Source organism: Perca flavescens, chromosome 3 (genome assembly GCF_004354835.1).
Source record: "Perca flavescens isolate YP-PL-M2 chromosome 3, PFLA_1.0, whole genome shotgun sequence".
NCBI lineage: Eukaryota > Metazoa > Chordata > Actinopteri > Perciformes > Percidae > Perca > Perca flavescens.
Window position 1 is genome coordinate 8,485,887 of NC_041333.1, and position 27,029 is coordinate 8,512,915.

Here is a 27,029-nt window from a genome sequence, read left to right on the forward strand (position 1 = left end):
TAAGGAATAGTGTGTAAAATTTAGTGAAAAACTAGTAAAACTTACTAAGGAATAGTGTGTAAAATTTAGTGAAAAACTAGTAAAACTTACTAAGGAATAGTAATTAAAATGTCACATATACAGAAAATTGCAAGTAAATTTTGCTTAAGTGCTTTAGATAGAAACTATTCTTAAATTGTAAATATAATTTACTGACAATATACGTGTGGAAATTGTTGCCTAGCTTTTTCTAAGTAAATATTACTCCACATTTGACCCCTTTGCATCTAATAGCAAAACTAATGTAACAGTTATTAGCTTTTCAGTTTTTTATACTTTAGGGATATTTATATAAAATCAACTTAAAGGTCCTAAGATAAGGCTACAAAACATGAAACAGATACTTTTAAATAACAGCACCTTTATTGTGTTTACTACACTGGTGCAAAGATTAAAGCAACAGCTTACAATCACTCCAACACAGTACACTGAGATAAAACATCTAAAATTGGCAGTTAAAAACATTAAACGCTTGATGAAAATGTGTACAGATCAACTGCAGAGCATCTTTTATAACATGTCCAATCAAATTAGCAAAGTATCACTTCAAAGTGCAATAGTTTAGCAAGAGACATAAGTGCACTTATAACTTCCTAATTGTATTGTATGCTTGCACAGGCTAAATACAATTAATTATTTCAACATCAGTATGATAATATGGATATACATTTCCTCTCATGCAGGCGTAGAACGGAAGTGCTAGTTGGGCATTGGCTGTAGTCTTTGTGGTGTCTTAGTTTTAAAATCGCCAAGCGACCCTGCAATGCTTCCTCACCCCAAGTTTGGGAACCATTATAACCACTCCTTCCAGAAAAATGAGTTTTTTTGTGATTGTTGTGGGCAAAAATCCTTGATTATGCGGCACGTTTTCTTAAAAATTGCGATGGAATATGCGGGATATTTATGCAATTTTATGCGATGAAATTGCGGGAACTTGCAAAAATTGCAAGAACTTGCAAAAACTGCGGTTTGATGAAAAAGAGAAAACACCCCTGTTTTTTGAGGATGTTCACATCGGCGTAATTACGTCACTTCATAACATTCCCATGGCAACAGGGGAAATGGCTGCTCTTGTGTGAAATAAACGCAACATTTTTCAACTTTTGGCTAAGATATTTGTGACTTTTTTTGCAACGAAATTGCGGGGATTATGAAATCATGCAAGCCCTCCATATTTTGCACGGAAATCTGCAATTAATGCAGCGTATTTGAAAAAATGCATAAATATGCGGACTTTGACTGATTATGCATTGAATTATGCGATCGCATAATCGCGTTTTGCTGGGGACTGTATAACAATATACATACACGGCTCTTGGAAAACATGCTTCAACAGTAATAATGCATATCAATGAATTAACAAGTGGTTAACTTGAGATGGATAGCTGCTTCTAAAACCATTTTGCTCTGCTAAACACCATAATTATGAACTGCAGGTTAAACAATACAGTAAGGTCAGAAACATGCATAAATTCAGTCATCTTAGAAGTTTGTTGTGTAGAGACTGTACTTTGGGAGAGATCTTCAGGACATCCAGCTCCAGAAAGAGCTTCTGAAACACTTCGAATGTGTATTTCATCTTTGGTGGGTAACTTAAGTTCATTGCATAGACAAAGCCCATGAGCCGAAGGCAAGCCTTTGCCACATATCTGCAATCATCAAGCACCTCAGTTCCCTCGATGATGATGGACACATCTGCAGGGGTGTGGTCCTCACCTGCTGAACTTTCACGGAGGACAAAGATCTTCATGACATGCCCAGCATACTCCTCTTTGATAGCTTCTCTGCTAACATCCTGTCAAAACATGTGAATCTGTGCTTAGATGCAACATACGTATAATATGTTTTTTTTTTTAAAGTTCCTGAATATGGTGATGCACAGGGTTAGTAAGTAAGTAAGTGCCAATTTAATGCAGTCTACATATGATGCAACAGAAATAAGCTCCGAATTAGGTTAATGTTGAATAATATGGATTATAATGATAATTTCTTTCTACACAGATAGACAAGTTATTATGTAGGGAATTTATTATTTATTGGTTGAAGTATGACTAAGTATGAAGGCAGCTTGGTTAATACAATATCTGCTTTGTTCCAAGCATGAAATAAAAAAACAAATAAGTATACTGTATTCAGTGTAGCAGAAATAACATCGGCTTTGGGTTTGACAGGCTTAAATCTTCTATTCTAATGAAAAATTAAATTTTAATGATTTAAAATAATTAAATGCTGAAATAATTGAATGAATGTAATGCCCTAACATTTGTTAGCCTAAACTTTGCTAGTCCTATAAACATATTTGTCCCCCACATAGTTGCATGAATTAGTTACAAGTAGAGATATTAATTTACAAATGTTAAGATTATATTACTAAACTGAAGAACAATCATTTATCAAGTATCAAAAACAAATTGTCAAAATGTACCTGATAGTCTTTGATGAGTTCCTCTCCAGACTCTCCAAGGTACTCCATCAGGCAGCGGATGATGCCATCCCTTCTGCTTTCCACGTGTTGCTGTTTAACACAGAGACATGTGGAATGTTATAAAGAGAACACTACATAACTGTGAACTCCCTCATGTATATTAAAGCCAGACTGATTTATCAGTATCCACGCATAAGTTTTCTGATCTATTCCAAAATGAACATTTGATAAGTAAACTTTGACGTCATGTCATTATTAATCCTGTACAACAGAGGGATCTGTGCTGCTGCTCTATGTAAAGTTAACAAAAAAGGACGAATAAAATGCAGCTTGTCAAGAAATGTAACAGCCACCTCACAAATGGTTAAAACTAGAAACCAGCACAAAAATGAAAATTGTTAACATAAGCCATGTATACAGTACAAATAGTCACCAAAGAAAATTTAGAAGGGCGAGGCGCTGCAACTCAGTCAATTCCGGTATGTGTCACATGTTTGTCCACGGCCCCACCTCTTTAAAAGAGCAGCGGCATAATCTGCCAGACCTAAATTCATTCTGCGAGGTTTAAGCATCAAGGACCTTTGAAAAAAGTATTTTAGCATGATTTTTAAACTAAGATGCGTTTAACAAATGGCAAACTCCTTTAAGAAATAACTTAAATTTGTGTACGTAATGTAAGAGCATTACAGACAAAAAAAAAAAAAACTATGCTGAGATACATTTCTGGTTTCTGTGGCGGAGTTTCACACACTCAGTCAGTATGTAAAATAAAGCCACACTAGAGCACCGCTTACTGTGCTCCATGGCTGCAACACAACAAGCGCCTGGCCACTTCGGAAAGCAAAACTTGCGCATGTAAAATTTGGAACCCATGATCAGATTTGAAACCAAAACCCAAGTAGGAATTGGTTCTCGATGCCCAGCCCTAGTTGTGAATCTAGCAGCACAGTGTGTGTTACAGTTTGTGTGAGTCCCAAAGCGAACAACAACTTCAAGTTCCCATGGTATGAAAATTTCACTTCATGAGTTTTTTTAACATTAATATGAGTTCCCCCAGCCTGCCTATGGCCCCCCAGTGGCTAGAAATGGTGATAGGTGTAAACCGAACCCTGGGTATCCTGCTCTGCCTTTCAGAAAATGAAAGCTCAGATGGACCAATCAGGAATCTTCTCCTTATGATATATATTGATCATTAGGAGCAAGGTTACCTCCCCTTTCTCTTTTTATATAGACCACTAAAGGTCTATATAAAAGAGACTTCAGATACAGTATTAGGGGACCTCTAAGGTCTATATAAAAGAGACTTCAGATACAGTATTAGGGGACCACTAAGATCTATATAAAAGAGACTTCAGATACAGTATTAGGGGACCACTAAGGTCTATATAAAAGAGACTTCTGATACAGTATTAGGGGACCTCTAAGGTCTATATAAAAGAGACTTCAGATACAGTATTAGGGGACCACTAAGATCTATATAAAAGAGACTTCTGATAAAGTATTAGGGGACCACTAAGGCCTATATAAAAGAGACTTCAGATACAGTATTAGGGGACCACTAAGGTCTATATAAAAGAGACTTCAGATAAAGTATTAGGGGACCACTAAGGTCTATATAAAAGAGACTTCAGATACAGCATTAGGGGACCACTAAGGTCTATATAAAAGAGACTTCAGATACAGTATTAGGGGACCACTAAGATCTATATAAAAGAGACTTCAGATACAGTATTAGGGGACCACTAAGGCCTATATAAAAAGAGACTTCAGATACAGTATTAGGGGACCACTAAGGCCTATATAAAAGAGACTTCAGATACAGTATTAGGGGACCACTAAGGCCTATATAAAAGAGACTTCAGATACAGCATTAGGGGACCACTAAAGTCTATATAAAAGAGACGAAACCCACGTTAGAGGCAACATACTGTAAACATTGCTGCATGTCACGCTAGTAAACACTAATAACACGTTACACAGCAGGTAGCGTTAGCCTACCGTTAGCTACAGTAAACACTAATAACACGTTACACAGCAGGTAACGTTAGCCTACTGTTAGCCACAGTAGTAACTGGATTAAACACAGCTAAAAAGCTGACAGCCAAACGGTGTAGTGTGAATGTATTTCCAACAACGGGACGTCCAACAGTCTGCTGCTAAAGCTATGAGCTAACAGACACAAACTGGCACTATAGTCACTACTGTTGTCTGAAAAACAAAACATACGGGACATAATGTTGCGTTTACTGGTAAACTGGTAAACATTGTGACCGGCTTATAATGACCGACTGCTACCTGTTGTGGAGTTTTCCTCCCGTTACTCCTCTGTCCTCTGTGACGTCCACATCTAGACACTAAGCTCCGCGGTGCAGGGAACAACTCTGATTGGCTCACAGAGGCACGTGATCAGAGAGTGGTTTATGGAGCGCTAGAGTGGCTTTGCAAAAACTTTGATAATGAGCGTTGTATGACGCATTTTAAATATCGCTCGAACATGCAAATTTGATCGTGGGAAGCCAAAATCGTGATCGTGATTAAAATTCGATTAATTGTGCAGCCCTATTATTTTGCACATTTTTTGCATAAATGAAAAAAATAAAAACCGCACATAAACAGTCAACATACCTTCAATACTGAGATACACATCAAGTCTGGTACTGTTGATGTCTGTTGAGAAATAAAATATGAATCATGGTTTATTTTATTAGCTAGGCACATCAGCAATCTCAGAAATAATCTAATCAGGCTTATAGATAATTAAAGATTGGGTAATTAATTGAGCAAACTAAACATAGTACTGATACTTCATCTAATATACATAGCCAGACTGAATACAGCATTTTTTATAATTAGTAAGGTAAAATTATTGGTTGATTACTTAGTCAGCTTACGTTAACTGTCATTAATGACCAATAACCACATCCAAGTAGACATTCCCATATGCATCTGTACACCAAATACACCTAGCAGACATACCTCACCACCATTATGTGTGTACTTACTACACGAAAAATTTAAATTAATATGAAGCTGGATAAAAACACTATTACACAGAATATTACAAGTTACTGTAGAAATATTTACAAATATCATATCACAAATAAAATAATTTATATAATGATCCCATTAAATAAGACTGTAAAGTAAGTTATCCACCACTAATATCTCCTCTCGTTGAACCTCCAGTGAAACTCCACGGACCGCATCACTCACACAAACTATAGCTAAGTTTTATAGATAGAGCAGCCAGACAAGACTGTTACATGTGTTGATTTTTTTTGTCGAGGTGACATAAATAAAGACACTGACTCTGTCGTGTTTCCACAGATACCATCAAGCGCCGCATCTCACACTGCATTAAGAACAATATCCAACAAAAAAAATAAATAATAAATACACCGAACAAGCTTCGTGGACGCACTGCTCATGGAAATATAGCGGTACTATGGCTCAGTTAAGTAGAAGCATTTCAACAGATTTGAAAAATGATTATACCACTTAGCTAGCTGTGGTTTACCAATCCCCTGCATAAATGCGGGAGTGTGTGATTTGTCCAGCCGGAGCGCGGACTGCTCCCCCATCTCCCAAAAGAAAACAACTTAACGGTAGCGTTACATCAGTGCCATATGTTACATTCAAAAGGCGAATTTGAAGCTCCAATTAAGCAACTTAAAGACATATTGTTTCTGCAACACAGAGTAGTGATGTGTGCCACGTGCACGAAAACCGTGCCAAGTTCGCTAGCATGATAACAAGCTAGCTAACGTTAGCTGGCTAAACTGCTCAACTACGTTTTCGATACCAAAACACTGACTTAAGCTGACAAACAAACGGGGACATGAAATGTTAAACAGTCATATAAACATACTCACGTGGCTCCACATCCACGAATTCCCACTTCAAAATGGCTTATGAATTCCCAAACTGTCCTTTCTGCTCAAAAGTTGCTGTCCTCGTCCTGACCGGTCCTGACCTGTTGGTGTGTTACGTGAAGTAACGTGCATAAAATCTTCTCTGACGTCACCAACGGACTTTCCAAACTTGCTCCCAGTTGCAAGTAAATTTCAATTGATTTTGGCAGGTAATACATTCAACACAATAGTTAAGTAAATATTACTTGGTGTTTTAATTAAAATTTACATATAAAAATGACGATACAAAATTATATATAAATACCAAGTAACACATTAAATAAAGCTAAACATTTTTAAGTAAAACCACTGAAATGATAATTTCTAGTAGAATTTAATTGTGTAATAAATGTAATATTTACAAGGCCAAACAATCATTTTTTTCAGTGTACGGTAATTCCTCTACTGTGTAACTAATCGTTAGCCTATTTTTACAAAAACGTCTGCTACGGAGCCATAACGTAAGGTACAAGTTAATGGAGCCTTTTATACATTGTCGTGTTTTTTTAGAAATAAACAATGGACAAATAAAGTCTTTAAACGCTTCAGATGTAAAGTTATTCGCTGTCAAAGTGACGTCAAAATGAATGGGAGTCAATGGAATTCTAACGAGAGGTGATATTGTTGTAGCAATAAAATGGCGCCATAGGAGGTTCGAGTTCTGAAGCGAAACTTACCCCCTTGTTCCTCCTAGCTACATTTTTGTTTCCTGCTACTTGCAATCTAATTGGAGATAAACAGCCAATCAGAATTGACCTTTAATTCTCAGATTGGTTTTGTGGCACACTTGTAACGCTGTGAAAATCTGAGCAAGCGTGTCTAGAGTTGAGCGCGCAGAGAGAAGAGGTTGAGAGCGAGGGAGACATGACCGGAGCACAGCAGCGTCTACCTGCAAGCAGAGAAAGACATGCAAATACATTTATTGTGCACAAAATAGGTTTTTGTTTAATTTGTAAATTATTTTTTGCAAGTGTAAATTTCTGTTCAAAATGCAATGTAATGTGCTTGCAAAATATAGTTCTGTGCTCAAAACATACAATTACTCGCTCAGGAATGTGACACATATATAACGCCATATATGTGCAAGTGTGAAGACTGTGTGAGGATACATGCGCGTGTGTTTTTATGCGTGTGCTTGGCTATGTGTGGTGTATTTGGCCTGCTGCATTACTCTTCTGAGCCAATGTATGAGAGCTGCAGTAATGATTGTTTGAACCCGGTGTTATGTCCCTACTGGTTTCCACACTATTTCACGTTTCTTTCCTCGCGGCTATGGCTATATTGACCACTGTAGCCTAGATTACAGCCCCTTACAACACTACACAGGTCTATAGTAAAAAAAATTTTTTTTAAATAGTGACGATCTAACTCAGATAAAACTGGAAACATACAATACGAGCCGAGCGAGCCACTGAGCCAGGACAAGTCAAATACAAGTGGTAATATTCTGCCCACAAGTTCTGAAGGCATGGACGTAATGATTTACAGTAAAGCTTCATTTTGTGTAGGCCTATGTTGAATAGTAAAACAAAACTGTTTGCAAAACGTGCTAGCACTAGTGTTATTTGAGCTTGTGTGTCTCTCGAATGATTCTATCCAAAGCGATGTTCTAATCATAGACTGTTAATATTTACAGTCTATGGTCCTAATCAAAGTCCAACACAGCATATAACGTTATTTAAATGATTTAAGGAGCATTGAGCTCAGGCGATATGTTTCTCTCTGGGTTCAATAAGTGCGCCCCTCGTGGACACAATAAAACACTGCCTAAAGGCCTTTTTATAGTTGTGCGTAGAATTGACGGCGCAGGACCCAACGCCGTAGCCTTACGTGCACCTCTCGGAAAATGTAACTACACGTCGCGGCGACGCACGTCACTCGGCCGTGGCTTGGTAGCGTTGCATTTCCCCCCCGACTCATTTCCTGGTTCTCCTTCTCCATAAACAACACGCTCCGAAGCTAATCGCTCCGAAGCTAATCGCCGGCACTCTCTCACTTCTCCCTCTACCACACACTCCCCACACACACACACACACACACACACACACACACACACACACATGCGGCTCGACGCACACGCTAGCGCACAAGTATAAACACCAGGCCACTTATATACGGCGAGAGCTCTGCATGGAGCCTCCGCACAACTGTAAAACGGCCTTAAGCCCAGGGTAACAAGTTGTTTTAGCTTTTCATGTGGCTCAGTGTTAGCTTGTCCGAGTTATATCGTCACTGTATATGTGGCTGCGATGTAGTGCTCATTTATACAATCATATTCACAGCAATAGATATGAGATGCGACCTGAAAATTGCCAGTAATGTGTTTGTGATTGTGTGACGACAAGGCGATAGAGGAAGAAACAACTGCTGCTGTTAAACACAATATACGGAAACCAGTAAGTGTGGAAACCAGTAGGGACATAACAACGGCTTGTTGGCTGGTATTTGAAATATATAGAATCAGAGTTATATGGTGCTGTTGTATCGGCAACTTTAAATCAATCTCTCTTGTTCGCTCGCTTAGTAAACCGCGGCGGAGGTGGATGGGCATCTGCGCGAGTGTGTGTAATGTTAGGTTATTTGTGTCATGGGAAACTCAAAATTTCAGAGCACCCTCACTGAAACATCCAGCAACCCCAAAGCACCAGCAAAAGAACATCTCTGGTGCCGCCACTGTTTAGTTGTACCATACCCTGGGGTGAAATGTTATGACCTCATAAGGAGATGATTCCAGATCGGCCCATCTGTGCTTTCATTTTCTCAAAGGCAGAGCAAGATACCCAGGGCTCGGTTTACACCTATCACCATTTCTAGCCACTGGCTAGGGGAACTCATATTAATGTTAAAAAACCTCATAAATTGAAATTTCCATGCTATGGGACTAGTTTCCCACACATAATTTGTGGCGGTGCGCCACCTATTGCATTTCGTTATTTCATTATTTTTTTTAATCCTATTTAAAACATGCAGCGTATTCGTTCGGCTGCATTTCCTTTCCCTGCTCTCCTCCGTCTCTCGGTCACTCACGGGTCTCTCTCACATAGGCTACACACACACACACACACACACACAGCCCCTCCCCTCCGTGCACACAGCGTCTGTCTCCATGAAAACCAGAGAAGACGTCTGGCGAAGTTCACGACAGGCTGGTACACAATAACACACTAAAAAGTGCTATAAATATATTTTATATTCTGTCAGTGTGTTAATGTTGGAGTCCCGACCCGACTCTTAGCAAACTAGCAATTGCGCCTGCTTTAGAAAGTTAACTAGTCACAAGATTGCGGTAAAATGCAGTTGGGTTGTCGAGGTCAAAACACTATATGCAGCAGCTGTGAATCAAATAAACTTATGAATAATGTCATTTTTTTACTCTTACACTGAATGTTTGCTGCTTCAATCCAGATGAGTATTGAAAAGTATTTTCCGCGACTGACAAAGTGTACACTATACATGTACAGGTGTGCATGCATGACTTAAATAATCATTGTCTATGTAGTGGACCAAAGAAGACACAAGTAGTGTGATTTGTTTCATTTATGACGTGTCAAAGCTCAAACTGGTGCTCTTCCCCCTAATATAGGCTACGTGTAACTGCATGGATGTAGGGTGAAGCATCACTGGGGTTTAAACCCAGGGTTTTAACCATTATATAGCATTTTCAGGATAATACTTGTATTTTGTGTTAGTACTAGAACATGTTTACATGCTTTAATGTTAAAAAAACACTTTTTCTCATACTGCCCGTGGCTGCTGCACCTGTATTCACCTACGAGACGCTCTATAGGAGCGCCTGTCTCTTTGAGCCCTCCTCCCGAAAAAGACCAGTCTGCTATGATTGACCAAAGTGTTTCCTGGAATCTATGCTCCGCTCTGCCGCAGCCTTCGCTGTTGTTTTGCTAGTAGCAGCTGGAGCTACTGCAACGGAGTATATAAAAGGACTTTGTACCGTCAAAAATCACCAATAAAGGCTTCTAAACCAAATATTACACAACAATGTCCCAGCAGTAAGACCTCGAAATTGGGGAGAAATGACCAGTATTGACCACCAAGACTACAGCTATCTCGCGTTAGCATGCAGCTACTTAATATTTAGCATTAGGCTAACGTTAGATTGTAATCGCAGATAAAGGCTTCTGAACCAAAAACTACCCAATCAGACATGTTTCAGCAGTAATGCCACCCGGAAGTGGGGAGAATTTAACAAATCGGCGGCCATGATGTCATCTTTTACCGCCGTTAGCATGTAGCTATAGTTAGCAGTGAACACTAATAGAGTATAACAGCACTTTCTACAGTCAAAAATCACAGATAAAAGCTTTTGAACCAAATACTACATAACTGGAAATGTTTCAGGAGTAATGTGACCCAGAATTGTGGAGAATTTAACCACACTGGCAGCCAAGATGACATTGTTTACTGCTGCTAGCATCTAGCTACATCCTACAATGTTAAAACCCCAGTAGCTTAAAAAAAAATAAAACAGCGGCAGGGCAGCAGCGATCCCGGACCGCCCCGACTCCCCGCTGGAGACTTATTAGTTGCTTGCCCTGACCACCCCTGGTTAACAAGTTATTTTAAGTTAAAATAATTACATAATGCTGCTTTAAAGTAGAGATGTACCGATACCAGTATCGGAAAAGTCTCAGATTCTGCCTAAAATGCTGGTATCAATATCCGAAAGTACTGGAGTTTATGCACTGATCCGATGCCACGTAATTTAGCTTAGAAGAAAGACGTTTATTTATGCTCTTTTTGCTTTATGAAACTATTGTTTGTGTTTGTTCATGTTTTACACAGAGTTTAACCTTGGCTAGGTCGTACAACAAAGGAGGGATAGTAGTACTACAGCTGTTAGAACATAATAAAATATATGACACACTGGTATCGGATCGGTTCTCTGTATCGGCCGATTCGCAATTCAGGTATCAGAATTGGTATCGGGGAGTAGAAATTGGTATCGGACCTTCTCTACTGCTCGTCAGATCTCTGCAGGGTAAACCCAGACAGCTAGCTAGACTATCTGTCCAATCTGAGTTTTCCGTTGCACGACTAAAACAACTTTTGAACGTAAGTAAGTAAGTACATTTTATTTATACAGCGCTTTTCACAGACAAGGTCACAAAGTGCTTTACAATGTGCATAGACAATAAAACATGGTAAAAATAGTCAATAGAATAAAATAAAAATACAACAAACAATTTTCAAATAAATAAAAGACATAGGCTACCCAAAAGCTTCACTTGTCCCTTAAAACAATCCACATTCTCAGCAAACCTAATGCTAGTAGGTAAATCATTCCAAAGTCTGGGCACCATCGCCTCAAAGGCTCTGTCCCCACATGTCTTCAGACGAGTGCATGGCGTAGATAGCAGATTTTGATTAACAGACCTGAGAGACCGGGATGGGGTGTGTAAGTGAATTATGTTGGCAAGATAGTCAGGGGCCTGACCATGTAGAGCCCTGTAGGTTATGGTCAGAATTTTGAATTGGATCCTGTAAGTTACAGGAAGCCAGTGAAGGGAGCAGAGTAAAGGGGTGATTTGGGTACGCCTGTTTGATCTAGTAAGAAGCCTAGCAGCAGAGTTCTGAATGGACTGCAGGCGGTGAAGGACAGATTAATTGAGTGAGGAGAAAAGTGAATTGCAATAGTCAATACGGGAGGAAATGAAAGCGTACACACGTTCCACCAAAACAAGTTCTTTCCCAAGGCTATTTTGCCGAGCCAATTTTCTCCCATCCCGGAGTACTGTGTACTAGCCAGACCCTCCTCTGCAGCGCTGTGGAGGAAGGTCTGGCAATGCGAGACTCCAGGTGTACTAGCTTTTAAAGTGAGTTTTGTTTGAGTGCAGTGTAGTGGATAGAGACTTTAAAGTAGTCAGAAAATTTAAAACGTTAAATTTGGGAATGGAATTGGATGTGGTGTTGGCACCCCCCCCCCCCTCTCCCCCCCATCTCACTTTAACCCCTGGGTTTATGCAACATCCGCGCTTTCCCTGCAATACAATGCGAATTGATGGTGGTGCAAAAGAATATGATGCTCTGCAATTCAATGTGGTACAGAGAGTTTCTTTGGTTGTTCTGAAGCAAACAAGGCTGCAGAAGTTGGCAGAAATACTTTCACTTCCATTTAAGGCATATTAATAGCATATTTAGTCTATGAAGAACTAATCGGATTATGATATGTTGACAGAAATTCTGTTAAAATATCATAATCGCTCAATCCTCTATACTTTTACTTGAGTTCATTTCTCAAATTGTTATTTTGAGTAATTCATTAGAAAAGTATTGTGGGCTACTTTTACTCAAGTAAAGATTATCAGTAGTCTACCCACCACTGCATGCAGGCTGTGTGACTTTGTCTCAGGCTCAGGCATTGCCAAAAGGGGATCTTCTCTCAGTTGTCCTTCTTAATAAAGGCTTTCATCAGGGTGGGAACATCAATAACATCCCACATGTCACTGTGAGCGGAGCAGCACAGTGTCTCGGTCCCTCCCTCTCCTCCCTCGCCGTGCGCATGCAGGCAGAGTAAGTTACTATGGTTATGGAAATCGGGGTCATAATTTTTATAATGTAAGCCTATGTGAAGCTTGACAAAAGTGTGTCTGTGTGTAATGGTCAGTGCTGCAGCGCACAACTTACAGCTGAAAGAGTAGAGGAGAAAGAGCGTCCAGATGAAGGGAAGCTGTCAGTGATTTGTAGGAATTTGCTGGAATGTGTAACTCATCCTCCTCCATGTAAATCTCTAATGTGATAAGGGTTGGGTATCTTTTGGGTTGATCCGCTACCGTTGTTTAATACTTTTAAAAAGGTGCCGGTGCCTACACGGTGCCTGAACCGATACTTTTAATAAAGGAAGAGCACAAAACAACAGTTGGCGACAATAAAGAATGACTAGTTTATTGCTACAGCCATACGGTCAAATTTAAATAATTTATTTAATATGTAATAACTAACTTTTTTCACCAGTCAATTAATGTTTAAAAGAACCACTAGATGGCAGAAGGGAACTTGTTTCTCAAGGTGTACTTGAATGCACCATGAGCTTACGAGGTTCAGTTGAATGCACAATTAAGTCTCGTCTGTGTTGTTTCACCTACAACTCTGGCAGTGTCCACGCTGTCTCAAAGGTCAGCTAGTCTCCTCTGTGTCTTTAGCTGCAGACTGTTGGAGATCCCGGGGTTGGAATCCTTTCCAGTGAAATACAGCTACACGTTAAACCATTTAGCTTTCAGCATTTTAACCATGTTTAAGCCTGCTGCTAGCAAATGGTAGGCTAATGTTACCTGCTGCCAAGTGTAGTGTTTACTAGCATCACATGCAGCAATGTTTCTGTTGCCTGTATTTTCCATTTCGGAGCATCAGAGAGCAGCGCAGGCATGTAAATGGCACAAAAATGAGGCACCCAAATCTGCGTTGTCTTTCGGTCATTTAGGAACTGGTGCCATATTGGCCCTGGGTTTCGTCACTCAAACTTAAATGTGGCGCGGACGGACACACATCGGCCTCCACAGCAGTGCAATTAACCACAGCAGTGGAGATAAAAAAGCATGCACGAGAGAAGAAGTGGAATCAATCCAAATATCAAACTGTCAGTCACAAATTGTTGGTCATATCTCTAATAAATAAAAGGCACAGGCTCTCTACTTATAATACCATAAATGAATCAGATTTTACTGATGCAAAGATGTTAGAAACGATATATTGCGAGTCCATCCCAAGTTGTAGGCCTACGTAATGAACACTTTTTTAATCGGCCACACTCACTCGTCATGTAAATCTGTGAATCTTCCCATCCCTAATGGCAATTTTAGGCATCAAGTCAAGTCAACTTTATTGTCAATCCTGCGATATATGCCAGACATACAGAGAAATAAAAAAATATGCTTCTCTCTCTAACCCACGGTGCAATAAGGACAATTACAATAAGTATAATATAAAAGATAAGACATATATACAAATAAAGATAAAGTTAATCAGTAGTGCAAAGTGTGTGTGGGTAAGTGAAGTAAGGCTGGTAGATGTAAAGGAAGATAACACAAAAAAAAACAAGCTAATCTAAGGTGCAGGCCATGTGGAAGGCGTCCTGGCTGCTCAGCAAACGCAAACACAAACGCAAGTGCAGCCATTTTATATCCTTTTACCCCTCCCTCTCCAGGTGCAGCCAACCAACCCTGACGGAGCTCTTAACACTGGCACTCGTGGACACACAACTGGAGAGATAGAGAGTGGTAAATAGGACAGAGAGATAGAGTGAGGCTGTCACACTCAGATTAATGATTCTGACAAAACAAAAATTGGCAGATGAAACAAAATAATTAAGGAACTTAGTTTCACCTGTTCTTAAAGCTATAGTGCGCCGTTGTTTTATAATAATGAATGATTGTTACATTCAAGCCATTGTCAAATGAGTTGATACAAAGCTAATTAAGTCTAAATCAGCTCCACACAACTCTCTCTGTATTTCTTAGTATGGGTATGTTTACTATATGGTGTAGTCCGGCGACTTTCGCACATTATTATAAGAGATAATTAGCTCTTCTGAAGAGTCTCTGTTTTTAATCCTCCATGTCCTCCTCAATTTGACGGCTTAAACGCTACTAGCAACTAGGGGTGTCTCATTTGTGGTCTGATAAACAGTACATTTATCAAATTCAGTGCCCCATATTGCTATTTTCCAAGCTCCTGTCATATTGTGCGGGATGTTTCCATGGGAATGAAGCCACAGAGGCTTTTGTCCCTGTTTGCCCTGTCACTCTGCCTGAGAAGTACTTGCAGGGCCACCCCTGCAAAATGTTTATAACAGAAACCAAATAGACTACCAATAAGCTGCAAACTAGGGCTGTCCTCGACTAAAGAAACAAGCGACCAACACTCCTATGATTTTGTCGACTAATCAAAAGCACCGCTTTCTATTTTGTGTTTACCTTAGATGTGCTTATTATCGGAAATAAGTCATTTAGCATCAAAAACGCATAAAAAATGACTAATCAACTAAAGAAACCTTAGTCTACTAAGACCAAAATGACCGATTAGTGGACTAAGAGGCAGTCCTACTGCAAACATGTATTCAGTCAAAACAGACTTAAAGATGCTCTGTTTCTGGAAAGCTTCCAGTGGACATTAGAAATGTGAGTCAAACGTGACAAAACCGTGACCCAATACGGTTTCATCCGGTGGACATCTGGTGTAATCTGGTAAGCCTTCCCAGAAGAGTGGAGGTTTTTGCTGCAGGAAATAAGTGCCCATGGTTTGGGAATCACACGTTAAGTGGTGTAATGGACCATAGTTTATACGCGGTCCGTACGGATCAACCCTCACGGCACATTTATTTTACTTAAAGTCTGCTAATACTTTGCCGTGAAAAGATACGTTGTTGTTCACGTGAACGGCACATGTTAAAATGTTAGCCTACCATTAGCTAGTAACTGGCTTAAACACGGTCAAAATGCTGACAGCAAAACGGTGTAAAGTGTGACTGTATTTGACTGTATAGGATTCCAACATTGGGACGTACAACAGTCTGCAGCTACAGTTATGAGCTAAAAGGCACAAACTAGCACTTAGTCACTGCTGTCCCGCAGACGGGACTAAATGGTGCGTTTACTTGAAACTGGTAAACCTTGTGGTGCATTCAGAGTTATAGTAAAATACCCTTTTCTCATCTCTTTTTGTCGTTAACAGCAATTTACTGGTGAAAGAAGGAATTATTGTTAAAAGTTATTGTTATAACATTTTTAATCAATCATTTAAATTCCCCTTTTTGTGCTGATCCGAAAATGTATCCGATCCGTGACTGAAAACCGTGATCCGTTACCGAATACATTTGGCCATTTTGGTGTATGTTATTCCCAAATCAAGTTATTTAATTTGAACCAAGTTCCGATGTTCATCTTTTTTCCAGTTCGTCCTGCCCCACAGCCGAGGGAGCTCCCATGGCCAGACCCGCATAATCCGCAAGGCCTACGAGCAGGACTTCTACACCCACATGATGGAGGAGTGCTACGAGCTTTGGGCCCAGCTGGAGAGGGAGGCGGGTGTCAAACTGTACAGGTAAGCAGTCAGCAGAAACACACAGAGAGAAAACCCATTAAACGGAACATAACAAAAGCTTTGCCAGAACACGGGGATTTGTCACATTCAAGGTGCTATGTACGCACAAGAGCAGCAACTCAATCTACGGGAGCCATAAATGCATGACTTTCTCATTACCTCCGGCGTCACTGAATCACCCCTTGACAGCTCCCATGCCTCTGAATGTGGAACGGGGGCTTTTTTCATCACGCTAAACCTCTGATTTTTATACGCAGAGCGTGGAAGAATTTGTGTGTTTATAAATATGACAGTGGCATCAAACTGTGAGCAAACCCTCCTGCAGCACTTTGAGTTTCCTGCTTATATTACCTCTGTTTGTTCTCAGTGCCGGAAAGCTGAATAACACATTGATTCATTATTCATGTCTCAGGGTTATAATTTATGGTACCAAGCCACGCCCACATTATGTTCCCTAGAAAGACAGCGCGCCTCCCCATCCCCTGGGCACCCGTCCGCAGCTCATGACTGATGGGTCCGCATCTGAAGGCCACCTGTGCCCTTGGGCTGGCAAAAAAAAAATGTCTGCTTCACAATGAGAAATGGTCAGGCGAGGCTGGTGTGAGCAATGCCTCCCACTTCTGCTGCTGCCTCTGGGACAGATGGAGCCATCGAAAAAAGGGCCGGAGCAAGGCTGAAACCTTTTTATTTTCTCCACGTACGTGGCAACATGTCTGCACGTCCAGCTGCTGAACTAGTGCCACAAATCACCAAGTCTGACAGGTTAGACTAGACAACGTATCATATTACGATCCTACACTCGCGTGGCTTTTCCCTCCTCCGTCACGCGCTCGTAAACACACAAGCACACAGGGAGACATAGTCATAAAATGTTCTGATGAATGGCTGAAGCCTTTAGCTGGGGTTGTGTGTGCCTTATGGCTCCTGACAGATGTCAGAGCAGCCTTTAGAAAACACTGCTGGCAGAGGGCGAGTCAGCCATCTATCAGGCAGATTACTGAATTAGAGCCTGTGTTTCACAACCTCTCCCTCTGGGACTCAATAACTTCACACTGGAGCTGCAGTGATCTGCTGTATTACTGTCCACTGGTCATACCATGTCCAGTTAGATGTCAATGTTTTATAGGTTCATTCCCATTTATTACAACTGGGGTTTTGATGAACTGGACTTCTGTAATTGTATTTCATAGGGATGCACCAATACCACAAGTACTCACTGTACATTTGGGTACTTGTTGATAACGAGTACCGATACGACTACTTAATAATCCCTCTGGGGTCCAAGGGTGTTTTCAGACACACAGATGATTTTGGCTTTCTCTGATATAGTTGTCAATTAGAACAAAGCAGTATTTTCAAAGTACCATGCCTTTTTTTTCAATTCAAAGCTCAGTGGCTGGGCATATCATTCCTAATATCAAAATACTGAGTGAAGTTAAGAAAGAATGAAGAACGCATGCATATTAAGTACCCGTGTGGATTTAGCGATACAGCGGAGAGGATGGTTTGTTTATGCCAGCAGCTAAATTCACAAGATTTTGTCCACATTTAAAGACTTGTGGCAAACTCTAATAGTTAAAACAGTTAGACTACACACGAGAGCTTTCTTTTCAGCCTGTTTGTGAAAAAAAATCCCTATTTACTGAGTAGCACTGTGGTTATTTAAACGCTGTGTAGAAATTCATGCAGACAGATGAGATTGAAATATGACTTTCTCCATGTTATGCCCGTAAAGCTGATGAGAGACATTGGGTTAACACTGCTACTCCAAATATCAGTGGTAAAGTTTACGGGCAAAAGGCTGCTGATGTGCTTTTTCACAGAGCAGCTTTGGAAACACGGTTTCTGTGAAGTGGTGACGGCTGGTAATCTCTCAGCTCCAGTACACTGAGAAGACGTCGAAACCCAGTATTATTAACCACTGACTGAGTGGCTGGTCGCAAAGTGCAATCATGCATTGGGCCAGAGCCTAGTTATTTTTTTACAGCCAAAAATCTCCAAACGGCTGGCATTGCTCCTCTTCCGTCACCTACACCTGCTTGACGGAGAAGTAAGTGTCACATTGCTATGAGGTGGTATTGGGTGTGGTAGTATCGGAGTCATTTTATGACTACAAGTACGAGTACATGCGCACAGCATTGGACCGATACCCGATACTGGCATCAGTATTGGTGCATCTCTAGTATTTCACATTATCATGGCATATTTTCTTGCAACCACACAGCCACTTGTGCAGTGCAATTTTTGACTGAACGCCCACAAATTACAAATTACGGGTTAGCCAAACTAATTTGGAAGACAAATCTGAGCCTAATGGCAAAATTATTTCCTGGAATCAGCATCACAGAGAACCTGTCATGGCCATGGTCATCTAACATCTCCAACCTGATAAAGAAAGTTCAGAAACGGCTGTTTTTCTAAAGGAAACTTAAGAAGGAAAAATTTCACCATCTGTATGAGACACTCTGTAGGAACGCCTGTCTCTTTAAGCCCATCTCCCGAAAAAGCCCAGTCTGCTCTGATTGGCCAGAGTGTTTCCTGGAATCTGCGCTCCACTCCACCGCAGCCTCCGCTGTTGTTTCACTAGTTATAGCTGGAGCTACTGCAACGGAGTATATAGCAGGACTTTGTACCATGAAAAATTACCAATAAAGGCTTGTAAACCAAATGCTACACAACCGGAAATGTCCCGGCAGTAATGTGACCCGGAAATTGGAGAGAAATTACCAGCATTGGCTGCTAAGATTACAGCCATCTGGCGTTAGCATGCACCTACTTAATATTTAGCACTAGGCTAACTAGATTGTAATGGATACAGCCCTTTCTACCATCAAAAATTGCAGATAAAGGCGTTTGAACCAAACACCAAATCTGACATGTTTCAGCAGTAATGCGACCTGAAATTGGGGAGAATTTAACAAATTCGCAGCCAAGATGACATATTTTACTGCCGTTAGCATGTAGCTTCTATAGTTAGCAGTGGACACTAATAGAATATAGCAGCACTTTCTACAGTAAAAAAATCGCAGATAAAGACTTTTAAAACAAATACTACATAACCGAAAATGTTTCAGGAGTAATGTGACCCGAAATTAGGGAGAATTAAACAGCAGCCAAGATGACATATTTTACTGTTTGTAGCATGTAGCTACATGTGACAATGTTAACACCGCAGTAGCTTAAAAAAAACACTTCAGTAGTTCCTGCCTGGAGCAGATGACCAATCATAGAAGGCCGGCTTAGAGTTGCGTAACACTTAGCCGAGAGTAGAAAAAACTGTTAAAACCAGAGCGTTCACAACACTTGGAAATCGTTCGAACGTTTTAATTCACAGGGATTTCTCTAAAATACGTTGACCTCTTTATTTGAAATTTTTGACTCGTTTAACATGAAATCTTATAACATTGTAGATAAAACAGAAAATTCCCCTTTAAAGACATGGAACTTTCTGTTCTGCTGGTTTTGCACATTAAATGGATTGTATTTATATAGCGCTTTTCTAGTCTTAATGACTACTCACAGAAACCATTCACCATTCACACACACTGAAACACTGGCCGAGGCTGCCGTACAAGGTGCCACCTGGTCATCAGATAAACATTTAACACGCATTTACACACTGATTGCGCAGCATCAGGTTCAATTTGGGGGGACACTTCTACAAGGGACTGCAGGGTCAGGGATCGAACCACCAACCTTCCGATTCGTAGGCAACCGCTCTACACCTGAGCATACAGAGAGAATACACTTTAAAATCTCTTTATTTATCGCAAGTAATATCGTTATCGCAATATTCAACGTTATCGCATATTTTCCTAATATCATGCAGCCCTACTGTATATCTTGTTTTATTTTATTATATTTTCAATCTATTCTAATTTAAATATTTATATGTGTGTGTATGTATGTGTGTATATATATATATATATATATATATATATATATATATATATATATATATATATATATATGTATGTATGTATGTATGTATGTATGTATGTATGTATGTATATATGTATATATATATATATATATATATATATATATATATATATATATATATATATATATATATATATATATATATATATATATATATATATATATGTATATATATATATATATATATATATATATATATATATATATATATATATGTGTATATATATATGTATGTGTTCTATATGTGTGTAGCTAGGGCTGGGCAAAATGGAGAAAATCAAATATAACATTAACACGACCAAATACATCAATATCGATATTATGATACATTTTGTAGGGGTGGACTATTGGTGCTTTCACAAATTATTTGCACAAGAGATTTTAGATAAATAATTATCAGTAATGCGGAAATAATGACTAAGTGGGTAAAGGTAAATAATCGAACAGCTAGAACAGTTCAGTAAATTACATCACTTTACTGCAATGCAGCCCTTAAAACCAGGAAAAGACAACACTTGTCCATGTCACGATATTACAATATCTAAAATTTAAGACAATATTTAGCCTCATATATTGATATTAATATAATATAAATATATTGTCCAGCACTATGTGTAGCATGAAAAGGCTACAACTTACATATCACTGTGTAACCCTGTATGGTAAAATGACAAATAAAACCAGGGTTAAACCGTGAGGGTGGATGGAGTTACCCAGCTAACATCATAAAGCTCACAGCAGACTCCTCTCCAGAAGAAGCGGACCACAATGATTTATCATCTGGTGACAATGACCGCTGGTACAAAATGATGTGGCAATCGATCTTACGTTGTTGAGATATTTCAGTCTGGAAGAAAGTGGTGGACCGACCCACACTGCCATACCTATAACCATAGTGGTTAAGGTTTGGTCAAGGAAAAACTACAGTTTCTTAAAATGTGGGTTACATTTTATAGCTTTGGTCATAATTTCTATTGGTTTTGATAACATTGTACTCACCAAAGGACCTGTTAAGAATGGGGGATTGTATCTAGTAAACTAATAGTTCCAACGGGAAAAGTAACGCAGTCAGACAATCACATGAGGGAAACTAACCAACAGTTCACCCAGATGATCTAAAACACTTTATTTGGAGGTCAAACTCAAAGTGGTGACGCTAATAATCCATTATTACACAATAAAGTGCAAAGAGCTAGTGCAGAAGATCAAGTTGATGGATGTTTACAGCGGACAGTTAGTGTGATAATTTTACTGTTCACCTTGGTATTTACCTTCAAATATGTTTGACTAACCTGGGGGTTTGTTTACAACCTGTCTGACCATTTAACCACTTTTTGCCCAGTTTGACCTATTTTTAGTGATGTTGCTGTGTTCTCAGCAATTAATTTGTTGAGTACCCTCACTTTTATTATTATTGATAGAAGTAATGGCGAGGGCCGGAAACCTAAAACCCAAGTTTTAATTAACCATTATTTTCCTTATTCCTCCGGTTATATCCTAACCACATTAGTTTAAATCTACTTCGGTTAGGTTAGCATTATGCTCATGTCAATAGAGACTGGGAAGAAGGCGACCTGCGGGACTGGATAGGTACGGAACGGAATGCAAACTGACCAGTCACACAATAACACAAACTAACTTAACAATGGAGGCAGCAATAGAGCAGCATCCTGCATTCGGAGAGTTAAAAAAAACAACTGTTTTTGTCGATAACAGAAGTTATCTCAGGACACTTAACAGATAGAGTGGGTCTAGACCACACTCTTATTTACAAAGACTCAATAATTCCCCCCCAAGTGCAAGCAGTGGTGAGGAAAAACTTCCTTTTAACAGGCAGAAACCTCGGACAGACCCTGACTCTTGGTGGGCGGCCATCTGCCACTGCAGGTTGGGACACAGAGACACTGATACAGATATAGAGAAATATGATTAATAATAATTATAGCAATTGGTATGATGAACAGTGGCAATTATAGTACCAATAGATGGACCAATAAAAGATAGTAGATCTATGACTAGAAATAATAGTAGTAGTGCAGGGCGTCGAGCAGGACCACGGCAGCAACTGCAAACACTATCCAGGTGCCACCACAATCCAAGGAAAACTGCAAGGCAAGAAAACATAAGGACTCCTGGGAAGTTAGTAACAAGCATTACTGGGACATTAATGCACACAAATGGAAAGAGAGAGGAAAGAGGAGCTCAGTTGAGAGAAGGTAGCTGTAGCTAACACACTGACTATGGAGAAGTAGCTCATACAACCACACTTAAAAAAATCCGAACTATGCCTTTAATAACTCTCCCTAAACATTTGAGCTGCTGTCTCCAAGGCAGTTTTTTATTCAATGACACCAGGGTCTCGCTATCCTTTGTCAAGTTTAATAGTTTTCTCAAAGGTGTACGGAACGGGGGCGGGGGCTTGTGAGGCAAAACCTTGGTGTTGATGAGCCTGAGCTGACTTCTCTCAGCTTGACGGAGGCAATGTTAACCAACAACTCTATTCAATACACTGCTCTATTTTCATTACATTCTCAGGCAGGTTGTTGGCAAGAATACAATAAAAAGTGCTATTTGTATCATCTTACCATTGATAAAGCAATACCACATTGATATTGAGACTTAAGAAAGGAAAGCATTTACAACCACAAAATCCATGAGGTTGGATTTTTTGGGAAACTCTTCTGGACTGCCTTGTAGCACTGTGCCAAATGAATTAAAGCTTCAATGGCAAAACAAATCATGGAAGGACTAAAAGGTTAATAGAAAAACTTCCAACACATTGTTTCAAGTTAGGGAAGGGAAACAACAAAGGGAACAGGACACAGACAATTGTGGATTGCCTAAAATCTAGTTTGAATGCAAGGAAGTAAATATTCTAAAGTCAAGGTTTACTTACTACCTTTCACCATGGTCTTCATCAGGTGTCATGATGTGACCTAAGTTAGAAGATATTTAGATGTAATTTTATAGTTATATTTTAACACTTATATATTAACAATTATGTAATGACACATGAGCTACTTACATTCACTGATGACAACCCTGATATGTGGTTGAAAGCTTTGTAAAAGCTAGTAAGTGACATGTCATGTGTAGTGTTCCCACTACAAAGAATTAACTATATACCTTTTATTAATTATTTAATCAAATGATTACCAAACAAACTTAGGGAAGCTGACTATGGTCCCAGAGCACATTTTTCCCCTGGGTCCCCCCAGTAGGCTAATGCAGCCCTGGATACATGGCCTTTTTAACCTTTTTACAACCAGGGCTTACCTCAGGGTATATGTAAATATTACAGTTTTTACCCATCTGTCTGTTGGAAACATCTATCATATTTAGCAGACTACCTTCCCAGTTCAACTCAGACTCTCCATACATACTGTACTTGTGCATGCATACAGGTTTTTTTAAGCAGTGAGAATTACACTTACACATTTGTATCCAACCAGTGAGAAGTTGACCTCTTCTAGTATTTGCCCTGTTTGACTGTTGTAATATGATACTATTATGTTCTAAATTGTAATTTGCCTTTTAATATTAGTACCAACAATGTTGAACAGTTGGTGATTTGTAAATGTTTTGTGTGTCTTGACCATTTCTTGCCAAGATGCCACCTTCATCTCTATTGATCTGCCCTCTCAGACAAACAGGACTCCTGGTGATGGGACCAGAAAGCAGTCAGAGTTACCAGCTGATTAAGAACACTCTGCACAGGAACAAGGTTCCTATGGTGATCCTGAACCGGGAGAACTTCAGCCAGCACATCCCCCATGTCAATCTGGCTGAGGGAGACGAAGCGGTGGTGGACATCAATGCTGGAGTTCTGTATGCTGACCGTGCACTCAAGACTGTCCAGGTACAGCACAGATACTGCTGATAGAGTATTAGGTATGTTGGCTTCAAGAAGGGATTTCAGGAGTCAAGGCCAATCATAGTTTATTCAATTATTTTTTATTGGTTTCTTCTGAACAAACAAGAAACACAAACACAAACAATCATCCCACCATACCCACCCCTCCCCGGAGACTGGTGAGCATACAAAAAAAAATAAAATACATAATACAAAATACATAAAGTAAAATAAAAAGGGCACTGATGGATATCTATATTAGAATAGGCACAGAGAGTTATCAAGTACATTGCGTAAAGTGTAGACATTGTTATAATAGTCCAGTAATGGTTGCCATACTTTGTGGAATTGATTAACCAATACCTTCGAGGTATACCTGAACTTATCCAGTTTCAAGTGAGCCATGACGTCATTGGCCCACCAACTGTAGAAGGAGGGGTAGGTGGGACTTCCAGTTGAACAGAATGAGACGTCTTGCTAGCGTCTTAATGAAAATGCCAGACCACAAGTCTGGGACAGAGGGAGGCCCAGATCTCTTTGAGCCACTCCAAACATTGCCAACTGCGCCTTATTGCACATTTATGAAAATGTCTCGAAGATCTTGTGTCAAGGCCAATCATGTGGTCTTGGTTGCAGCTTTTGCCAGAAAATGTTTTGTACATTTCTGATATTCAGTTTAAATTAATTTATTGTATCAAATCATAGAAAGAGTTATTTCAAAATACTTTGCAGATAGAGTAGGTCAAGACCACAGTCTATAATTTGACCCAACAATTTCCCACGAGCAAGCATTTGGTGCTAGACTGGGTAAACCCAGCCTGATCTTCCGGCGATTTGATTTTTTGATTTTACAAATTTGCGGAAACCAATCACAAACTGGCTTATCCACCTGGTGGGTTATTGGCGGGTTTAACACGATGACGATAGAGAAGCGAAGGCAAGCAGCTTTTTGTTTACATTTAACATGACGGCCACCGAAGCTCAGCAACCCATTGATGCTGCTGTCGCTTCTTTTTTAAAAGATTTCAAATGCAAGTTTTCTCTGAAAATGGAACAGAAACTTGCCCTGGAACAATTCCTACAAAAGAAGGATGTGTTTGCCTTACCCGGATCGTTGGTCTGATTGGTTGAAGGACTATCCAATTGCGTACGGAGTCATTTGAACTATGCCCATTGATCATGCCTCTTGTGCAGTAGAAAATACAGAGCAGACTCCCCAGACTAATGTTCAATCTTAAAAGATTGAGCTTGGTCTGATGATAGCCAGACTAATTTGATGCATCAGTGTCGAGGAAAAACTTCCTTTTAGGCGGAAACCTTGGACAGAGCCAGGCTTTTTGACAAGACCCAAGCTCTTTTTTTGTGATTAACTTTTTTTTAGCACCTTCAGATATACAAAACAAATTCCATAATGTGAGACAGGTAATATCAGATGGTGCACAGAACAGAAAAACACAAATTGAACAAGAACAAAAACCCTCTCCCACCCCTAACCCTCTGCGGTCTCAAGGAAAACAAAACAAACAAACACAAATTACACCTTGCCTAATCACTCTCCTCTAATTCTTGTGGGGTTGAGGTCAGTAAGTCTGATATTTTTGCTGCGTTTTCTGATAAGCTGATAGTTGATGATTTGGCTAAGTTAATCCTTGCTGTAGGGAGCTCAAGCATAACTATGTCTAGAAAATACGCTAACCACTGTTTTATACAAAGCAAGTGAGGGGGAGCCAGTGTTGAGCTATCATTTTCTTGGTTGCAGTTGAACCGGCTAGCCAAAATTTCCTCTGTCTCCCAAGCAGGTGTAATTTAGAGTCGTCATTAAGTAACAAAACAATTGGGTCAGTAGGAATTCAAAATTCTATCACATCAGATATTATTGATGTGGTTTTATTCCAGAACTCATGTACCTGTTCACACTCCCAGACCATATGCAGGAAAGTTCCAGTTTGTTCAGGTTGACAGAACGTACAATAGAGAGTGGGAATGACTTTAGAGACTTATCTCTTCTGAGGAGTCAAATATGTCCTTTGACATATGTTGAAGTGGATATACTGGTGATTTGGGTTCTTGGAACAGTGGAAAATGTTGTCCCAAACTGTCTCCCAATTAATTGCGTTCCCCTCAGGGCTCAGCTCTCACTCCCAAATCTCCTATGGATACTTGCATCAGTTTAGCATAAATCTTGGACACTAATCCTCTCACAGGAAGATCAACAAACCCTGTAATGACTGGGTGTGCCTCAAGACTGTTTCCCCATGGCACTCCATAACATTTTAGGGCTGATCTTAAGCGAAGATAAAAGTAAAACTAGCTCTCAGGTCTTCAAAACTCAACATACCTTTCTCATTGAATAGCTGTTCTAAAGTATACATACCTCTGTCACTCCACTGCTTACAAGCAAAGGGTTTGTTACCAGACATTATCTGTGTATTATGCCACTTATTGGTGTAGCGTAGTTGCTCCTCCACCTGTTGTTGGCCAATGTGTTGGTGATAATAGGGCCATAGGTTAGCATACACTTTTTTGGACACACACCTGCAAAGGCAAGGTCTTGCAGTCTTAGACTTCCAGTGAGGTTTTGCTCTATTTCTCTCCATGAAACTGTAGATGAGGAGTCCAGCCGCACTTTGAGGGCCCGTGGCTGAAAGGCTCTGTGATACATTTTAAGGTTGTGGAGGGCCAGGCCTCCCATGTTTGTGGTATGTTGCAGGGTAGAGTATATTATTAGAGTATTAAATATACTGCTGAATTAAAGTATCAAGTTTCTTCCAGAAATGTATTTGTTGGGGTGAGTGGTTAATGTACT

The 27,029-nt window shown here is 39.8% G+C and overlaps 1 protein-coding gene across 1 annotated transcript in view; it reads left to right on the forward strand.

The window, feature by feature from the left end:
- Positions 1 to 27,029, forward strand: part of pipox (pipecolic acid oxidase) — a 90,186-nt gene that overhangs the window by 13,660 nt on the left and 49,497 nt on the right. Inside the window, exons 2-3 of the mRNA XM_028574502.1 lie at positions 16,280 to 16,428; positions 24,016 to 24,229. Of these exons, the coding sequence (XP_028430303.1) occupies positions 16,280 to 16,428; positions 24,016 to 24,229 (363 nt within the window). The remainder of the gene's footprint in view (positions 1 to 16,279; positions 16,429 to 24,015; positions 24,230 to 27,029) is intronic.